This window comes from Montipora foliosa, chromosome 6, assembly GCF_036669935.1.
Source record: "Montipora foliosa isolate CH-2021 chromosome 6, ASM3666993v2, whole genome shotgun sequence".
NCBI classification, from domain to species: Eukaryota; Metazoa; Cnidaria; class Anthozoa; order Scleractinia; family Acroporidae; genus Montipora; species Montipora foliosa.
The window spans coordinates 39,936,198-39,955,739 of NC_090874.1; the positions used below are offsets into that span (position 1 = coordinate 39,936,198).

At 39.0% G+C, this 19,542-nt stretch overlaps 2 protein-coding genes and 1 non-coding gene across 6 annotated transcripts in view; 1 reads left to right on the forward strand and 2 right to left on the reverse strand.

The window, feature by feature from the left end:
* LOC138007328 (uncharacterized) overlaps nucleotides 1-2,818 on the reverse strand; it is a 3,118-nt gene extending 300 nt beyond the window's left edge. The window contains exons 1-3 of one of the 2 annotated variants that reach the window (XM_068854148.1): nucleotides 1,949-2,818; nucleotides 1,722-1,830; nucleotides 1-779 (exon numbers count right to left, since the gene is read on the reverse strand). The exon at nucleotides 1-779 is cut by the window's left edge and continues 300 nt beyond it. In XM_068854148.1, the coding sequence (XP_068710249.1) occupies nucleotides 406-779; nucleotides 1,722-1,830; nucleotides 1,949-2,002 (537 nt within the window). In that variant the 5' untranslated portion in view covers nucleotides 2,003-2,818 and the 3' untranslated portion in view covers nucleotides 1-405. Of the gene's footprint in view, nucleotides 780-1,721; nucleotides 1,831-1,931 lie in introns of both variants that reach the window. The other variant, XR_011124026.1, reaches the window with a different exon arrangement.
* Nucleotides 2,819-3,155: 337 nt separating this feature from the next.
* LOC138007327 (uncharacterized) overlaps nucleotides 3,156-19,542 on the forward strand; it is a 28,298-nt gene continuing 11,911 nt past the window's right edge. The window contains exons 1-2 of one of the 3 annotated variants that reach the window (XM_068854145.1): nucleotides 3,156-3,281; nucleotides 14,910-16,136. In XM_068854145.1, coding sequence (XP_068710246.1) covers nucleotides 3,209-3,281; nucleotides 14,910-16,136 — 1,300 coding nt within the window. In that variant the 5' untranslated portion in view covers nucleotides 3,156-3,208. Of the gene's footprint in view, nucleotides 3,282-8,168; nucleotides 8,326-11,043; nucleotides 11,203-14,909; nucleotides 16,137-19,542 lie in introns of those variants that run through there. The other 2 variants (XM_068854147.1, XM_068854146.1) reach the window with 2 other exon arrangements.
* Trnat-agu (transfer RNA threonine (anticodon AGU)) lies at nucleotides 17,190-17,262 on the reverse strand. Its single transcript has one exon. It is a non-coding gene; the product is annotated as a tRNA-Thr (tRNA).

The window sequence follows — 19,542 nt, forward strand, 5'->3', positions numbered from 1 at the left end:
CAATAAGAAATCACATCAGTAGACAAAATTCTAAAGTTATACAACATGTTACCATGAGACAAAACTCCAACAACGATGTCAAAGCTAGAATGTGTAATGTATGGTCAGCCCTTATCTTGGGTTAAAAATGTCAAGTCATACACTGTATATCTTGTCCTGGTTTCAAAGCTGGCTTATTGCTATATGTCACAATGACACCACAAAACTTGGAGAGAAAAACAGTTAATATAATTATTACTTCAAGTTACTACCAAAACTGAAGCAAAAAGGCAAGGCTTATTAGCTTGACTAGAGCCATTCCATTGACACCTGACTGTTAGTAATTTCATCACTGCAACATATTATTGTGAGGGCATTTATGGTTTTCCTAGTTTTACGGTAGCTGAAAGTTTTGCATTTAAATCTCTATGAGCTGCTTATTTGTGAAAATCTGTTTCTGCCTCTTGCTAGGAGCTCATGAGCTGGAAGAGGTTCACTTTCAACAATTGTTGGAGAAATGAATCTGGGATCGTCAGGTTCCAGACAGACTTCACGAGTGATTAAATAGTCGTCATCATCAATGTGAAGTTTAAAAATTTTGTCCTTTAGCATCCAAAAATATCCACAATCTTTGCACACCTTTAATATCCTCACATCCCAAGATTTTGTTCTGTGGTTGTATTTTATTGCAATGATGGTGTCAGCATGATCCTCAGTGGTGGAAAATGAAAAGCCATTATGATGCCAGTAATTCCAATCAAGGGTAGTCAACTTTTTCCTTGCTGTGTAAAACTTGTTCCCTAGAAAAAAGATTATAGGCCAGTAAATATGAAAAGACAGGAAAATTATTAATAATTGCTATCAACAGTAATCACTAGTTACAATATTCCACTACTGTTACATTAAGCAGATGAACCTAGGTCAGGACGGTGATTGACTGCCCAGGGTCTGTGATTGTTTATTTGAGGTAACCATCTATACCATAATTCCTTTTGTAAGCCAAACAGTTCTGCCAGTAGCAAACATCAACTAAACAACAACCCATGAGTTACTGAACTAGTAATGTCAACCTGCAGTGTCCTTTAAAGTTCTTTATAATGAACATACCCATACTTCATGACAACAAATACTTCATGACAACATATTTCTTCATTTACAGTATTAATAACTATCACCATACTGCTGTGCTCATCATTGTTGATAATGATGTATAAAACTTGCGTGTAGGGAATTCTCATTGGCATGTGTACATCAGAGACATACTGTTTGCACATTCCAAAGGACCAGTATGCCAAAAGTGATCCATGCTTACACAAATAGTTTTACCAGGTGGTTTCTGTTTGACTAAAATGACTGCAACTTACTGTTTATTACTATTATTATTATTATTATTATTATTATTATTATTATTATTATTGTTATTATTATTATTATTATTATTATTATTATTATATTTATTATTATTATTTGTACAATTTATCATAAACAAGATACGTCTTGCATAGTGTATTCAATTGCTTGATAGAGTATTAGTTACATAGTGTATTTCAAAATACTTGATCAAAAATGCTACCTGTACTCTGTGCAGAAAGGTAGCTAAATGAATGGCAAATGAGTGTACCGGTAAATTGACTTTTAAATGATGCGAAATAAACTGACCAGATCTATTATGCTTGACCCTATTCTAGTCATAAAAAAAATTTCAGCCCCTTCTTTTTTACCAAACAAAAATACTCATCTACCGTGGGCTTCAACAGGTAAATCGAGACGCTTCAAAGCTGAAGCCAATTGCTCCTTGTGCGTCCCTACACTGAAAGCCATCATTCCATGATATGGCAACTGAACTGACGGCTAAAAAACACGAATAGCAAATAAAAGGCACACTAAGCTGAGGAAAAAGAATCCTAGTGCTAAAGGGAAAAGGGGAACCAATAATCAGTGTAAATACTAACCCCATTCTTCGTCTCACCTCCAAGGACAAAAGATGTTGTGCGAAGGCCGTGTCAGTGGAATCGACGCACATACACTTTATTTTTTTCCAGCTTTCATGGACATCTTTCGCTATATGAAGCTTTCGATGTGCCTTCTCCCATCTGCTATTACTTGTTTTCTTCTTTATTTGGATGCAAGGCGGCTACGAAGTGTAAGAACCTTTCGACCCTAGCCCCTTCGCCTGATCCGGCTTTCGTATACCAGTGTTGTCTTTAATACGTACTCATCATAAACACTTAAAATACTTCCGAAGATAATTTAACCACGGACATTTTTTTTCTGGCTACGGCCCTGAATATGCCGTCAAAGTCCTTCGTATATTACCAAACTGAAGTTTAGAAATGTTATTACAACTTTGGCACGTCTCACTGTGTCGATTAAACAGGATTTCCGTCATTGATACTGGCTTTGAAAAACGAACCGTCGGGTCAAAAATCAAACAGCCGCACATGCGTAATAGAATGCCACAGGCCCGTTAAGTATACCCGAGCTCGTTTCCGGAATGTGTTTTGATAGTAGATAAGTATTAAAGCTCGTAAGGATGGTCTGAATTAGACTTTACTTCGGCTTTTGTGAAGGCAATAAGTTACCATGGCCACAAAGTAGGCTACTTGAGCTGAAATTAAAGCCGTTCACATCTGAAGTAGGGCTCAAGTGTACTTAAGGTATCCTTAGTCCGCTAGTATGAACCCACCTAGTATCTATTATTCGCATATGATAAGTACATGTCATATTCTTATCTCCTAAAAACACATGGCGCTTGTTACGTTCAAAAGCAATTCACTGAAAGCAATTAACTTGTCGAAAAACATCCTTATCTCTTTAAAATTGAAATACACTCGATCAAAGTTTCTATCATCTTTAAATACAAGTACCGGCTAAGTTAAAAGTTATATATATATTTCGCGTTTATACTTATTTATTTATATGTATTTTATAATTATTCGGTACACAGCTTCAATGCAAATAAGTGTCAACCTTTCGAATTCTGTGTATAATAAAGTTATTATTAGGGCCGTTGTGTTGCGTTACGTAACGAGGTATGTTTCCCAACAGCAGGGTTAAAGAGGTCATAAAATTAGCCAGGAAGATATTTGCGGTCACTTTGTTCTCAGTTTCGTCTAAGCGTAACAGGAAAGCTTTGGTTTGTGACATCATTACTTTCCATACAATAAATGGCATATAAACTCTGCAACCCTTTTGTCCATCAAGCAGAAAAAAAAAGTTGTAGTTGGAGATGCACCGGCTGTTCACCATGGTTTGTCGAGTTTTCCTTAGGACGCTGTGTCTAACTGTTTTCATTTCATCAGGTGATGTTCTTTTAACTGTTGCAAACTATTGTTGTTTCTCCATTACGGGAACTTGTGATCTTGTACTATCATTGCTGCATAGATAGACGGTAGACGGTAGACGATGGACGATAGACGATAGGCCAAATTTATCAAAAGCGGAAAAGATTTGTGTGACAAATTTTTCACGGAAACGATTTTCATATGTCACTGGAAATTTAGGGCTGGAAATTTAGTGAATTTGTGTTGACTTGCAGAAACCTTTGCCAATAAAGGTTTAAACCAGGCTCTAAACTAAGGTGTGATTGCTTAACTGTAGTAGCTCCACAAGCCAACACAACAAATTCACCAAATTTCAAGCCGTAAAATTGGAGAACACGAAATCGCGTGCATGCTTGTCCAACCACATTTAGACACCGTCATGACACGACGCAGGCAACGCAAAATAAAGAGTGTATCGATAAAAGGAGTGTATCAGAGTGAAACACCGTGTGGATCCCGGAAAATAGTCGTAAGTGAGAAGCAAAGGACTTTTGGCAATCTTGTTTGAGAATTGCGTGCGTTCAATAAAATAGCCTGATTAATAGCCATCTGTTTTACATCAGTTGAGAATAATGGCAGATTGACACATTCAGGAGACTCGTATAAAGTTACAGCAGTTGTTTCACTTCGTTTGGTCATCGCTTTTTTGTCGGGAGCTCAATTTTTGTCACGCAATCTTTTGGGAAACGATTTCCATATATAAAAACGGGTTGGCCCGCAATGTCACGTGAACTATCAGAAACTGCACGAAGAAGACCAATAATGATAAAGGTGTCGTACACAATACTTTAGAGCCACATAAAAAAAAGAACAGATACCACCGAACAAAGGGGTTCACAAAAATACAACTTTATACAGCCAATAAGAACAAACTATAAATCAGCCAATGAAGTCACACTACTGAAGAATACAAACGAGTATTAAAGAAGCTAAGAAACTCCTCTAGCTAAACAAACAGAGAGACTTCTCTATCGTTCCCCAGAATCGGCAACTGAAGAGATCCATAAGATAGGATCGAGACCGTGGTCTTGCCTGACCATCCTGATAGAACGCCGAACGAAAATGTCAGAAAAAATGCCAACAGAAGAAGGCCTCCTTGCCGTACCAACGACCTCCAACGATGACCCTCGGTTACTCAGAACAAATTCCTCAAAAGAAAACTTTCAAAACCGACTAGAAAAGCTCAAAAAGCATCTTAGAGAGAGAGGATATCCACGAAACCATTTCTTCTAAATGCCGTTTATTATTCTAAGGGTAGCTTAAATGAAAGAATTTTCCATCAACGCTTTTTACTCGGACATGTTCCGGCTCACGCACGTTGAAGCAAGTTATGACAGAATTTTAGAAACTGATAAATAGGTCAAACTGATCACTCCTGCATATTAAACGTCAATTAAGAACAATCCTTTTTTTTATTTTTCTTGTGATAGGCGAAATAGAAAAATGAAATTGCAAGTATAAATCGTAGCCATTACAAACAAAGAATCCGGATAAATATTATTTTCTTCTTCTGTATACTCTTCCTGAAAACTGACGCCGTTTATGATTTGCAAACCATAATTATGCCCTCCTCGGATCGTTTTTTTGCGGGCCGATGATATTAAAAGCACACATCAGGGGAATGCGCAGTTAATGGGTCACTGAACCAAAGATAAAACAGTAAATGAAGACAGGCGAAAATGTGTTTACAGTCGAACTTTCGGAAATCTGGATTATTTTCTTCACATCTATGATGTTTTTGCTTGCTTAAAAACTCCCATCTTTCAGAATTTTACCTAAATCCGTGTAATAATATAAAGTGGTGCAAGAATCCACTTCTTGTAAAAATATGCGTGGCCCACAGGGATGAAGGCTCAGAGAAAACCCACAACCGGACGATTCTTTACCGTGAGTTTTCTAAAACCTTGTGAACATCTACGTTTCACTCGACTGCCTTGCGTCCGTCTTACTCTGTCTAAATGGCCGGATATTGAGCTGTTTTAGTTGAGATATTGATATGTCTCCTTTTGCATAGACTTTCGGACTGAAACGTGCGGAAAAAGATTCCTTTTCGAATTCCTACCTCACGCAAATCGTTAAAAATGCATGACATTTAACTCTCATACAGCATAACTTAATACGTAGCAGTACTGGGTATTTACGTACAATGACTCTGCACAATTTTCAGTGTAATGGGACACTGTAATTCCGCAAACAGATTATTCTCTTTGAGAAACGAAACCAGGAATGGCGAACACGCATAATTTTCATGCGGTGTTGAAGGGAAATGATTGGTAATTGAAAGCGGGCCCCACTGCGATTAAAATGGGATGTCTGTTCTGTTTCCCAGGACTTGAAGTGGCTAGGGTCCCATTATTTGACAATGGCCATAACATATAGTGCGTTCGCGCAAAAAAATGTTTTGAACGTGATTTTTGTGAAAGTCAGTGAATAAGTTATGGGATTTTTCAGTAGGAGCCAACATAAATTCTGAAGAAAAACAGGGAATGAATAGGTCCATTAAACAAATAGATGGAACGTTTTGTCGTGTCATGTACTACAGAATTCCCCTTCCTGGTTTGTCTGTCGAGTGCCAGGAACAAACATGATAGACTGCACACTTCACTAAACGACTGATATCAGCTTTGCTTGCACTATAATAAATAAAAGATATGCAGGAACTGCCACCTGATCGCTGTCATACTGAAGTGTAATAAATCGAGCTCCAAACTTCAATGTCAATACTCTATGAAGAAACCACTGGCAAAGAAAGAAGTAAACAGTGGACTTTTCTTTAGTGGGAACAATGTATTAAGGCGACTGGTTTCATGAGGCTTAACCATAGTTTAATGTATAATTTTTAACATTTGAATTTAAAAAAATGATGAAACCAGAAAGACTAGCGTGCAGAGGGCATAGGTTGAACGTAATCCAACCGTAAATCCTGAAAAAGTGGACATGTATCATTGCGTGAGCCGAAGAAAGTCGCCTGACAACGATTAATTTGTTCTTACACACGAATTTCTGTCAGGGGCCTGGGTTTTTCTATTTTGTCCTATTTGGTTTCCGGTTTTTCTTAGATTTGAGCGGCAATTAATCTCGAATAGAGTGTTATTTATTTATTTAATCTTTATTTAACCACGGTGCAATTCATCAGCAATATTTAAAAAATAGGTACAATTAAAATTTATGATAGAACTATGTAAACTACATTAACTATCGATCTTACTCAATATCATACAGTAAAAGCTGCCTTGCATGAATGCCGTGTTTAGAATAAGGGCTTAGATAACCTCTTTAATCAGTTGTTTGAATTGATTGAGGGACTCTGCTTTCCTCAACTCTAATGGCAAACTGTTCCACAAAACTGCGCCACTAAAGCTGTTTTTGTAGTAGTTTATGTGCGGTTGCGGAACATTTACCTTATTCACAGAGTCTCTCAAACAATAACCAGAATCACGATGGACAATTTTCGAGCAGAGATACTCAGGTGCTAGTCCCTGTAGGGACTTAAATACCATTGTTGCTCTTTCAATTTGTCTTTGACAGACTAGGGATTTCCATCTTAAGAGTACAAATAAATTGTTGACATGAGCGTCATAGTTAGAGTAGGTCAAGACACGGGCTGCTCTAGCTCTGTTTTGTAGATTTTGCAGTTTGTCCTGCAAAGTGACTCCACAGTTTCCCCAAACAATATTGCAGTAGTTGAAATGAGGTTGTACTTTTAAGTGTATATTTACACTTTTATATTTTTATCACGCAGGTGAAAGTATTAGATGATAATGTCTTTGCCATCATTAAAAGTCGCTGTATTTTTTATTTTTCTGTGTTATGGATAATATGGTCTCTTTTAGGGGTCAAAAACGCCTGGGACACGCCCCCCGGAGGCGGTGAGGTTCAATATTCGACTCCTATTTTAAGTATCTGTTTATTACCACATTTAACCTTTGAGCAAGTTCCTGCTGCCATTTAAAACAAGGAACAAACAGTACCGCTTAGCTTCCTCATTGCAATCCCATGTTTTAGACCAAGAATAAACATTCCAATCGAATCTCCAAACTGTCAGGTCTTAGTTACCAAATAGAAATGTTCAATTAGAGAGTTTTATTGGAGGTTTCCAGAGCTATAGATTTTTGTGATTACAAAATTGAAATTTTAGAGAGGTCTTGTGTGCAAATTCTCCTAAGTTAACTTGGTTGCATTTCCAGCTGCTTTACGGAAGTCCGGGCTCGAGAGAGCGGCAGAAATAAAGCCTATTATTTTAGCAGATACCGTACAAGATATGAAGGCTTTAGACAAGTCCATGACCCAGTTCACAAATACCTTGATGAAATAAAGTGTTAGCGTAGTTTGCTCTGTATGCCGCACTTGTCACCATTCTATCGGTTTTTTGACGGTTTCGTATGCGGTTTTCGGTTTTGGCCGAATTTTTTGCGGTTTTGCGGTTTTGGATGATTTTTTCTTCGGTTTTGCGGTTTGTAATTCACCCCAATGTCCCCCTCATAAATCGCAGGGAAAAAACTGTTAAGATTCTGAAGTTTTAATTGATATGATTCCTAAGAGTATAGGAGTCGTTGAAGCAGGACCTTGATCACCACTGCACTATAGAGCGCCCTTAACAGACAGTGAAATTCGGAATCCGTGAATATATCGTCGTAAGGATGATGATGGAAAAAGAAAAGGACAAGGAAAAGACGCTCGATATTGAAAAGTGCCATCAGCATGTTTTTTTTTCCCGACTTCAGTTGAATGGGGAAGGAATCCGTGATATCCGCCCCAACTCATGCAGGGTTAAAGCTAGAGGTCATAAAATTAGCCCGGAAGATATTTGCGGTCACTTTGTTCTCAGTTTCGTCTAAGCGTAACAGGAAAGCTTTGCTTTGTGACATCATTACTTTCCATACAATAAATGGCATATAAACTCTGCAACCCTTTTGTCCATCAAGCAGAAAAAAAAAGTTGTAGTTGGAGATCCACCGGCTGTTCACCATGGTTTGTCGAGTTTTCCTTAGGACGCTGTGTCTAACTGTTTTCATTTCATCAGGTGATGTTCTTTTAACTGTTGCAAACTATCGTTGTTTTTCCATTACGGGAAAATCTTGTACTATCATTGCTGCATAGTGCTAAGAGCCTAATAACTTTTGCTCAGTCATAAACTTGAAGAGGTGAAAGAAACGGGGAAGTCAAATCAAATCATTTCTGATTGAATTGCTCTTTATAGATGCATCGTTACATGACAGTTTTGTTAACTGAATGTTCTAAACACTTTTAACGGTTTTCCGTGAATCAGGTAACGTTTATTATTCTAAGCGTAGCTTAAATGAAAGAATTTTCCATCAACGCTTTTTACTCGGACATGTTCCGGCTCACGCACGTTGAAGCAAGTTATGACAGAATTTTAGAAACTGATAAATAGGTCAAACTGATCCCTCCTGCATATTAAACGTCAATTATGAACAATCCTTTTTTTATTTTTCTTGTGATAGGCGAGATGGAAAAATGAAATTGCAAGTATAAATCGTAGCCATTACAAACAAAGAATCCGAATAAATATTATTTTCTTCTTCTGTATACTCTTCCTGAAAACTGACGCCGTTTATGATTTCCAGACCATAATTATGCCCTCCTCGGATCGTTTTTTTTTTGCGGGCCGATGATATTAAAAGCTCACATCAGAGGAATGCGCAGTTAATGGGTCACTGAACCAAAGATAAAACAGTAAGTGAAGACAGGCGAAAATGTGTTTACAGTTGAACTTTCGGAAATCTGGATTATTTTCTTCACATAATTCTATGATGTTTTTGCTTGCTTAAAAACTCCCATCTTTCAGAATTTTACCTAAATCCGTGTAATAATATAAAGTGGTGCAGGAATCCACTTCTTGTAAAAATATGCGTGGCCCACAGGGATGAAGGCTCAGAGAAAACCCACAACCGAACGATTCTTTACTGTGAGTTTTCTAAAACCTTGTGAACATCTACGTTTCACTCGACTGCCTTGCGTCCGTCTTACTCTGTCTAAATGGCCGGATATTGAGCTGTTTTAGTTGAGATATTGATATGTCTCCTTTTGCATAGACTTTCGGACTGAAACATGCGGAAAAAGATTCCTTTTCGAATTCCCACCTCCCGCAAATCGTTAAAAATGCATGACATTTAACTCTCATACAGCATACTTAATACGTAGCAGTACTGGGTATTTACGTACAATGACTCTGCACAATTTTCAGTGTAATGGGACACTGTAATTCCGCAAACAGATTATTCTCTTTGAGAAACGAAACCAGGAATGGCGAACACGCATAATTTTCATGCAGTGTTAAAGGAAAATGATTGGTAATTGAAAGCGGGCCCCACTGCGATTAAAATGGGATGTCTGTTCTGTTTCCCAGGACTTGAAGTGGCTAGGGTCCCATTATTTGACAATGGCCATAACATATAGTGCGTTCGCGCAAAAAAATGTTTTCAACGTGATTTTTGTGAAAGTCAGTGAATACGTTACGGGATTTTTCAGTAGCAGCCAACATAAATTCTGAAGAAAAACAGGGAATGAATAGGTCCATTAAACAAATAGATGGAACGTTTTGTCGTGTCATGTACTACAGAATTCCCTTTCCTGGTTTGTCTGTCGAGTGCCAGGAAACATGATAGACTGCACACTTCACTAAACGACTAACATCAGCTTTGCTTGTGCTGTAATAAATAAAAGATATGTAGGAACTGCCACCTGATAGCTGTCATACTGAAGTGTAATAAATCGAGCTCCAAACTTCAATGTCAATACTCTATGAAGAAACCACTGGCAAAGAAAGAAGTAAACAGTGGACTTTTCTTTAGTGAGAACAATGTATTAAGGCGACTGGTTTCATGAGGCTTAACCATAGTTTAATGTATAATTTTTAACATTTGAATTTAAAAAAATGATGAAACCAGAAAGACTAGCGTGCAGAGGGCATAGGTTGAACGTAATCCAACCGTAAATCCTGAAAAAGTGGACATGTATCATTGCGTGAGCCGAAGAAAGTCGCCTGACAAGGATTAATTTGTTTTTACAAACGACTTTCTGTCAGGGGCCTTAGATGACGGCTGATAATAGTACTCTGACAGAAAGAAAAGAAACGGGCAACTGAGTTTGAATCAAAAGTGGGAACTTCGAAAGGTATCCATTTTTGCTAACAGTTTATCGTGTATCATGGTAGTATCAGTTTTCGTTTAAAAACTGTTTGACAATTTTTGCGTCATCAGGGAAGTTTCTTCAACCTTTCCCCAGCAAAAAACTAGCAGGCAATTCAATTCTAATAAATCGCAGGGAAAAAACTGTTAAGATTGTGAAGTTTTATTGATATGATGCCTAAGAGTATAGGAGTCGTTGAAGCAGGACCTTGATCACTACTGCACTATAGTATACTTCAGTTGAATGAGGAAGGAATCCGTGATATCCGCCCCAACTCATGCAGGGTTAAAGAGGTCATAAAATTAGCCGGGAAGATATTTGCGGTCACTTTGTTCTCAGTTTCGTCTAAGCGTAATAGGAAAGCTATGCTTTGTGACATCATTACTTTCCATCAGAAACCCACAAAGTTGAAACGTGTAACGGCCCCTTGTGTGCTGCGAAACAAGCTTCTGAATATTCAACTTGCTAAGTACCATATTTGGAACAACAAGAACGAGGGGTTTCCAAATATGGTACTTACCATTGAAACATTCAACCAATCAACCAATATTCGAAAGCTGTGAACGCGCGTTACACGTTTCAACTCTTATGGGTTTCTGTTTCCATACAATAAATGGCATATAAACTCTGCAACCCTTTTGTCCATCAAGCAGAAAAAAAAAGTTGTAGTTGGAGATCCACCGTCTGTTCACCATGGTTTGTCGAGTTTTCCTTAGGACGCTGTGTCTAACTGTTTTCATTTCATCAGGTGATGTTCTTTTAACTGTTGCAAACTATCGTTGTTTCTCCATTACGGGAAAATCTTGTACTATCATTGCTGCATAGTGCTAAGAGCCTAATAACTTTTGCTCAGTCATAAACTTGAAGAGGTGAAAGAAACGGGGAAGTCAAATCAAATCATTTTCTGATTAAATTGCTCTTTATCGATGCATCGTTACATGACAGTTTTGTTAACTGAATGTTCTAAACACTTTTAGCGGTTTTCCGTGAATCAGGTAACGTTTATTATTCTAAGCGGAGCTTAAATGAAAGAATTTTCTATCAACGCTTTTTACTCGGACATGTTCCGGCTCACGCACGTTGAAGCAAGTTATGACAGAATTTTAGAAACTGATAAATAGGTCAAACTGATCACTCCTGCATATTAAACGTCAATTATGAACAATCCTTTTTTTATTTTTCTTGTGATAGGCGAAATGGAAAAATGAAATTGCAAGTATAAATCGTAGCCATTACAAACAAAGAATCCGGATAAATATTATTTTCTTCTTCTGTATACTCTTCCTGAAAACTGACGCCGTTTATGATTTCCAGACCATAATTATGCCCTCCTCGGATCGTTTTTTTTTTGCGGGCCGATGATATTAAAAGCTCACATCAGAGGAATGCGCAGTTAATGGGTCACTGAACCAAAGATAAAACAGTAAGTGAAGACAGGCGAAAATGTGTTTACAGTTGAACTTTCAGAAATCTGTATTATTTTCTTCACATAATTCTATGATGTTTTTGCTTGCTTAAAAACTCCCATCTTTCAGAATTTTACCTAGATCCGTGTAATAATATAAAGTGCTGCAGGAATCCACTTCTTGTAAAAATATACGTGGCCCACAGGGATGAAGGCTCAGAGAAAACCCACAACCGAACGATTCTATACTGAGAGGGACATTGGGGTGAATTAGAAACCGCAAAACCGAAGAAAAAATCATCCAAAACCGCAAAAAATTCGGCCAAAACCGAAACCGCATACGAAACCGTCAAAAAACCGATAGAATGGTGACAAGTGCGGCATACAGAGCAAACTACGCTAACACTTTATTTCATCAAGGTATTTGTGAACTGGGTCATGTACTTGTCTAAAGCCTTCATATCTTGTACGGTATCTGCTAAAATAATAGGCTTTATTTCTGCCGCTCTCTCGAGCCCGGACTTTGTGGGCTCATTTTCCGTAAAGCAGCTGGAAATGGAGCCAAGTTAACTTAGGAGAATTTGCACACAAGACCTCTCTAAAATTTCAATTTTGTAATCACAAAAATCTATAGCTCTGGAAACCTCCAATAAAACTCTCTAATTGAACATTTCTATTTGGTAACTAAGACCTGACAGTTTGGAGATTCGATTGGAATGTTTATTCTTGGTCTAAAACATGGGATTGCAATGAGGAAGCTAAGCGGTACTGTTTGTTCCTTGTTTTAAATGGCAGCAGGAACTTGCTCAAAGGTTAAATGTGGTAATAAACAGATACTTAAAATAGGAATCGAATATTGAACCTCACCGCCTCCGGGGGGCGTGTCCCAGGCGTTTTTTGACCCCTAAAAGAGACCATATTATCCATAACACAGAAAAATAAAAAATACAGCGACTTTTAATGATGGCAAAGACATTATCATCTAATACTTTCACCTGCGTGATAAAAATATAAAAGTGTAAATATACACTTAAAAGTACAACCTCATTTCAACTACTGCAATATTGTTTGGGGAAACTGTGGAGTCACTTTGCAGGACAAACTGCAAAATCTACAAAACAGAGCTAGAGCAGCCCGTGTCTTGACCTACTCTAACTATGACGCTCATGTCAACAATTTATTTGTACTCTTAAGATGGAAATCCCTAGTCTGTCAAAGACAAATTGAAAGAGCAACAATGGTATTTAAGTCCCTACAGGGACTAGCACCTGAGTATCTCTGCTCGAAAATTGTCCATCGCGATTCTGGTTATTGTTTGAGAGACTCTGTGAATAAGGTAAATGTTCCGCAACCGCACACAAACTACTACAAAATCAGCTTTAGTGGCGCAGTTTTGTGGAACAGTTTGCCATTAGAGTTGAGGAAAGCAGAGTCCCTCAATCAATTCAAACAACTGATTAAAGAGGTTATCTAAGCCGTTATTCTAAACACGGCATTCATGCAAGGCAGCTTTTACTGTATGATATTGAGTAAGATCGATAGTTAATGTAGTTTACATAGTTCTATCATAAATTTTAATTGTACATATTTTTTAAATATTGCTGATGAATTGCACCGTGGTTAAATAAAGATTAAATAAATAAATAACACTCTATTCGAGATTAATTGCCGCTCAAATCTAAGAAAAACCGGAAACCAAATAGGACAAAATAGAAAAACCCAAAAAGCACATCGGATAACAAAACCGAAAAACCGCTCGTTTTTTTTTTGCGAAAACCGAAAACCAGATGCTAAAAAAGGAAAGACTCGCAAACCGCAATGAACACCAAAACCGAAAACACGAAGTTTCTTTGGCACAAAAACCGAAAAACCGATCTAAAAAATAGCCAAAACTGCAAAACCGATAATCCCAATGTCCCCCTCCTGCTTGCTAAAAAGTCAATCCCGGGAGAAACATTTGGCTGGTCCTCCCTGGATTCTTCCATTTATTTCTTTCACTGTCAAGTACAAGGGAACTTGCAAAACTCGGTGAAAACTTTGGATCTAAAATGACGCTGCACACGTTATGTTATACAGTTGTATACGCACGGCCGTGCGTATATGGAGAAACGCACCATAGTCGCTTAATTTAATAGGATTTGGATTGGACTAGCACGCACGCTATGTTTTCGATGCCAGAATTGTGTCATATCTCTGCAGAGTGCGTACTTTACCACGCCAATGGGTACGGTGTCTTCTTTTAATTAATTAGAGTTTCTTGGAAAACAAACTATCTCATTCGTTCGTGAGATATAAATGCAGCCTTTTCATAAAACAGCATACCGATGGCAGTTCCGCATACCGAAGGCAGGCAATGGCATGTGTAATTCAGACTTCGTTTAAGGACCAACTTGCTTGAAAAACATATGACCTAAGAGCCAATAAGTGTTAAGGAAAGAAAGAAATATCGCGGACGATATAAACGTTTGTTTAATTTTTTTCTTGATATAATTATGAAATGGTCTCGTACAATTTATACCACTAAACCAGTCGGCAGTTCTACACTAGCCCTCTTCGTTACAATTTTAAAACTGGAACTCCGTATCATTTGCCGAAAAATATTGCCACTCAACGCTTAACAATCAAATTACTATAACCCAGAAACAATGGCTGCACTAGTACTTAAACTTGGCTCTTAATGTATTTCTTAATCAACGACCCGTAAAATAGACTGTAATCAAGTGCAAGAAAACGATTCACGCAATGTCCACTTGATCCGAAGGAGGGGAAACAAAACTGTGGATGGGTGGTAGTAAAAGAACTTGATTATTTCCTTTGCTACAAAAAGTTATTAAAATTTGCTTCTTTAAGTAGAGCATTTCATACTGTTAGGCTATCTTTCGCAGTGACAGAAACCATGGCTCACTCGCAATCCAGCCAAACAGCCATACGGGCATAAATTTTGTGCTCACAAATGTTCCTACAGCTTTTTTGTCACTAACTTTTTGGCAAATTTTAACATTTTGAAGCACATAAGCAGATTGAACTTATATTCATCTTTCTTATTTCAGGCATTGCGTTGTCTTCTTCCAGCGATGATTTAAAGGCAGTTTTCAGCATGGGTGGAATAAAAGGAAGCGTTATTTTCTCTCAACCACAAAACAATGGTTCTACGATAATTTCTGTAAACCTTTTGGGCGTCAACGAAACCCTGGCATGGAGCATTCAACAACTGCCAATGATATACTATGGTAATGCAGTTTTGAGCTGTTCCGCTATTGCAGTGGGAGGCCTTTTTGATCCCAAGAAGGCAAAAAAAGCTGCAGACTATAACACACATTGTCGATACGAAAGTAACACCAAATTCCATAGATGTGCCGTTGGGGATTTGAGCCGAATGCTTGGAGGCATCACTGCGAGAACGGCACACCGGAACCATACAAATCAGAGCTTGGCAATTCCAACCAGAGGACCACATAGCATTATGGGTAGGACACTAGTCCTTTACAGTGGTGTCACACCCAAAGCATGCGCACCGATTGCCCCTTTGCATCCAATGAAGACAGCAGTGGCAATATTTAGAGCTCCAGTTGCAGGCTTTGTCTTCTTGAGGCAAGTTGAGGGGATGGCGGATACCAATATCTTTGTGGATCTTTTCTTTGTTAATAATGCTGAGTCTCGAAAAAACTTTATGTGGCAGATTAACGAAGGAGTGGCGGACACTGATGCGTCTGATAACAAAACTTACTGCAAGACACTCGGTGAACTGTTCGATCCAGAAAATAGTCAAGATGAAAACTGCAATGAAGAAATGCATGAAAATTGTCCCATCGGTAACCTGACGTCGAAACATGGAACGATAACCATTTCCTTAGCATCTACCAGGCAATCAAGTACTAAGGCGGCATTTACAGACTCCAACTTGCCACTAACTGGTCCTAATTCAGTCATTGGCAAATCAATCGTTTTGTTTCCAGTCAACAACCCAGGAAAACCCATTGCCTGCGCAAAGATAGTTACTCTTATGACTCAAGTGGCGAAAGCTACTTTCAAGGCTGAAATCAATGCAGGAGTGACTGGATATTTCAAGTTTACTCAAGCGTCTCCTTTTGACCCCACGTTGGCTGAAATACACCTAAACGGCATACAAAGCAAAGCACATGGCTATCACGTGCATGTGTATCCGAGCCCAGCGTACAAGAACTTGTCCCCAAGTGATTCGTGTCAGGGTTTCGTCACTGGAGGTCACTGGAATCCTTTTAACATCGATATCAAAACCAGTCCCGCAGAAGGAACAGGTAGAGTATTCTAAATCCTTCTTGAACATTTTAAAAGCGGGGCCACCGGAGCGGGAAAACATGTTCGGGCCGGTTTTTCTCAGTACAAGCCCCATCCCGGAAGATAACCCCATGTTCAATCAATATCCTTCTGTATATATATAAAGTGTGACTTGATTTTCGTAGAACAGTGCTCAATACATAGAAGTAGAGCGAAGTATATATTGTGGAAGAAAAAAACAAATAAACTACGAGTTCATCCCTACAAGCCTGTTTCGTGGTCGACCACTCGTCATGGGATTTAAAAATCCCCTGATGAGTGGGCGACCACGAAACAGGCTTGTAGGGATGAACCCGTAGTTTATTTTCGCCGAGGCTTGGACTGTGAATCCATTTGTGATCCTCCTGGAGGGCAGAGATGCGCTGTTGGCTCGAGAGACCCTCTTATCTTGTATACAAATTGTCTCCATCTCTCTCGTCCGCCTGTGAATCGTCGTTCCTGTCGATCCAGTGTCATCTAGTTGGAGAAAAACAATGTCCTGGGATAACCTCGTAACATCCCATTCGCTATCTAGATTGGTCATGTAGTCAGCATGGTTGCTCTGGTAGTGTAGTGGTGATCACACCCAACCGGTAATCTGGGGGACGTGGGCTCAAATCCCGCGCCAGGGTATAAAGAGTTTTTCTCTCAATGAAAAGGTCATCCAGGAGTTGTCCGTCCTTAGTCTCTTCAAACTTCATTAATTAACTCTATTTCGCCGAGGCTTGGACTGTGGATCCATTTGTGATCCCCCTGGGGGCAGAGATGCGCCGTTGGCTCGAGAAACCCTCTTAACTTGTATATATATATACCAAATAGGAGAACCAAGTTTATAGTATGGTGTGAAGATGAAGAGCGCTTAATACCATTATAAGTAGAGCGAAAACAAAGCAAAGACATAAGGCAAAGATCAGCTGTCGCTACTCCGAGTTTCACGCCGGCTGGCGATCTTCAGGCAACTGACAGTTCAAATTTATTATGTCTTTGCTTTCAGGGAAACTCAACACTGGACAACTTCTGGGGAAAACTGTAATTGCCCTGAGCGGGATTTGAACCCACGTCCCCCTGATCACTAGTCGGGTGTGATGACCACTACACCATCAGGGCAACCATGCTGGTTGTTGGCAACATGGCTAATTGATCACTTAATGTGTGGCATTTACGTGGGAATCCCTTATAAGCCAGTTTTTCTATGTGATAACGCTGAATCAACATGTGATTCACAGGCGCGGACAAGGGTAATTAATGTAAAGAGTCAGTTAAGTAGATCCCTTGAGCCAGCAACGCATCACCACCCAGGAGGATCGCAAATGGATTCACAGTCCAAGTTGAGGAGCAATTGAGAGAAAGTTACGAGAAACTCAACACTGGACAACTTCTGGGGAAAACTGTAATTGCCCTGTGCGGGATTTGAGTTGTGTGGTGTTGAGTTTCCCGTAACTTTCTCTCAATTTCCATGTTCTTTACATTTCCAATATTTTTCTTAGTATCCTTGCTGATCCCAGCAATGCAGACTTCTGGATTAAGCCCCCAATACAATTGGTACGACTTTGGTTTTCACTTCCCACGTCCTCTTCAATTCTCTGGCCAAATTTTGATACTTTTCAACCTTCCCCCTCCTTTTCTTTTGCTCCACTGTCTTCTGGAATTGCCACGTCTATAATATGACAGCTTTTCTTGCTTTTGTCAACAAGCACTAGACCTGGCCTCCTAGCCTCGATGTTATGGTCTGTCCGTATGCTGAAGTCCCAAAGGAGTTTGTAGTTCTCATTTTCCTGTTCGCTCTCAGGGACGTGATTGTACCATTTGTCATTCCGGTGGAACCCGCATTTTCCAGACAGATCCCAGTGAATTGCCCTGGCCACATTATCATGTCTTTTCTTGTATTCTTTTTGTGCCAATTTTGAACAACCGCTGACGATGTGACACACAGTTTCATTTTTGTCTCTGCACATTCTACATTTAGCATCTATCTGGGATTTGTCAATGGTTGCTTTAATATAATTTGTCCCTAATGCTTGATCTTGTGCAGCAATTATTAGTGCTTCTGTCTCTCTCTTAAGACTTCCTTGCTTCAGCCAGCTCTTTGTTTCCTCATTACTCTGGTCTTCAGTCTCTCTTACAAATTGTCCATGTAGTGGCTTTTCTTTCCATTCTTGGCTGTTTTCAGCCCTTCTTCTTACTTTAAAACTGGTTGCCGTTTCCTGACTTCCAGTAACCTCTGCCCTAACTGCTTGCAACAGTTCTTCTTCACTCGATTGGACATATGTTTCCAATGATACCCTTGCTTGGTTTGTACAGTCCTCTACTAATATGAGTCCTCTACCACCGTGCTTCGTTGGGACGTAGATTCTTGCAACACAGTCTCTTGGGTGCAGGCCTCCGTTCATTGTTAGTAATTTTCTTGTTCTGCGGTCTAGCTCCTTTAACTCTTGTTTCGTCCATTCGATTATCCCCCCAGCATATCTAATGAATGACACTGCCCACGCCTGGATCAAATTTCCCCCATTTAATTTGGCCTGTGCAACTTTCCTGACGCGCCGTAGATATTCTTTCTTGATCTTTTCTTTCATCTGCCTGTGTAACTCAACTTCAACTTCTTTTAACGATCTTATGTTTGTGTCATCAGGTAGTGTGATGCCCTCTGACTCTCTTTATTATCAGTACTGCGCAGTTCTCAATTCCAAATTTCATCCCAATGTCGCTGCTGAATATTCTCACAGTCTGTAATATTGAATCTAGTCGGTTCGAAGTTTTCGCATATAACTTCAAATCATCCATAAACAGGAGATGGTTGATTTTTATATTATTTCCGTAAGAGTATCCTGCTTTATTATTATTATTATTATTATTATTATTATTATTATTATTATAACATTTAACATCATGTTGTGGCTGTTGTCATTGCCGTCTTTTCTTCTGTTGGGCGAGGGCTCCTATCACTACAGGTACGACTTCTACCATTTTGAGTTTCCACAATCTTCCGATCTCTCTCTTCAAGTCCTGGGATATTTCCACCTTTTCCCTTTCTTTTTCCCCTACTCTTACATCAGCTGGTACAGCAATATCGATGATTATCCCCTTTCGCTCTTTCTTGTTAATTACAATTATGTCTGGTCTTCTTGCCTCTATCGCATTATTATTATTATTATTATTATTATTATTATTATTATTCGATTCTCTCCAGATGTCGGGTGTTCTACTGGGTAATGTTTATTGTGTCTCAGCAACTCCCCGTAGCTCAGAGACACAACAGGTGAGCAGTTCCAAGGATGGCCGATAATTGTACACTTCCAAGGAAGTCAGGTACATCTAGCTTGCCAAATCAGGTCTTTGCTCCGCTTGATATGCTCCCATGAGCACCAATCAAGATAGGTATTATTGTGA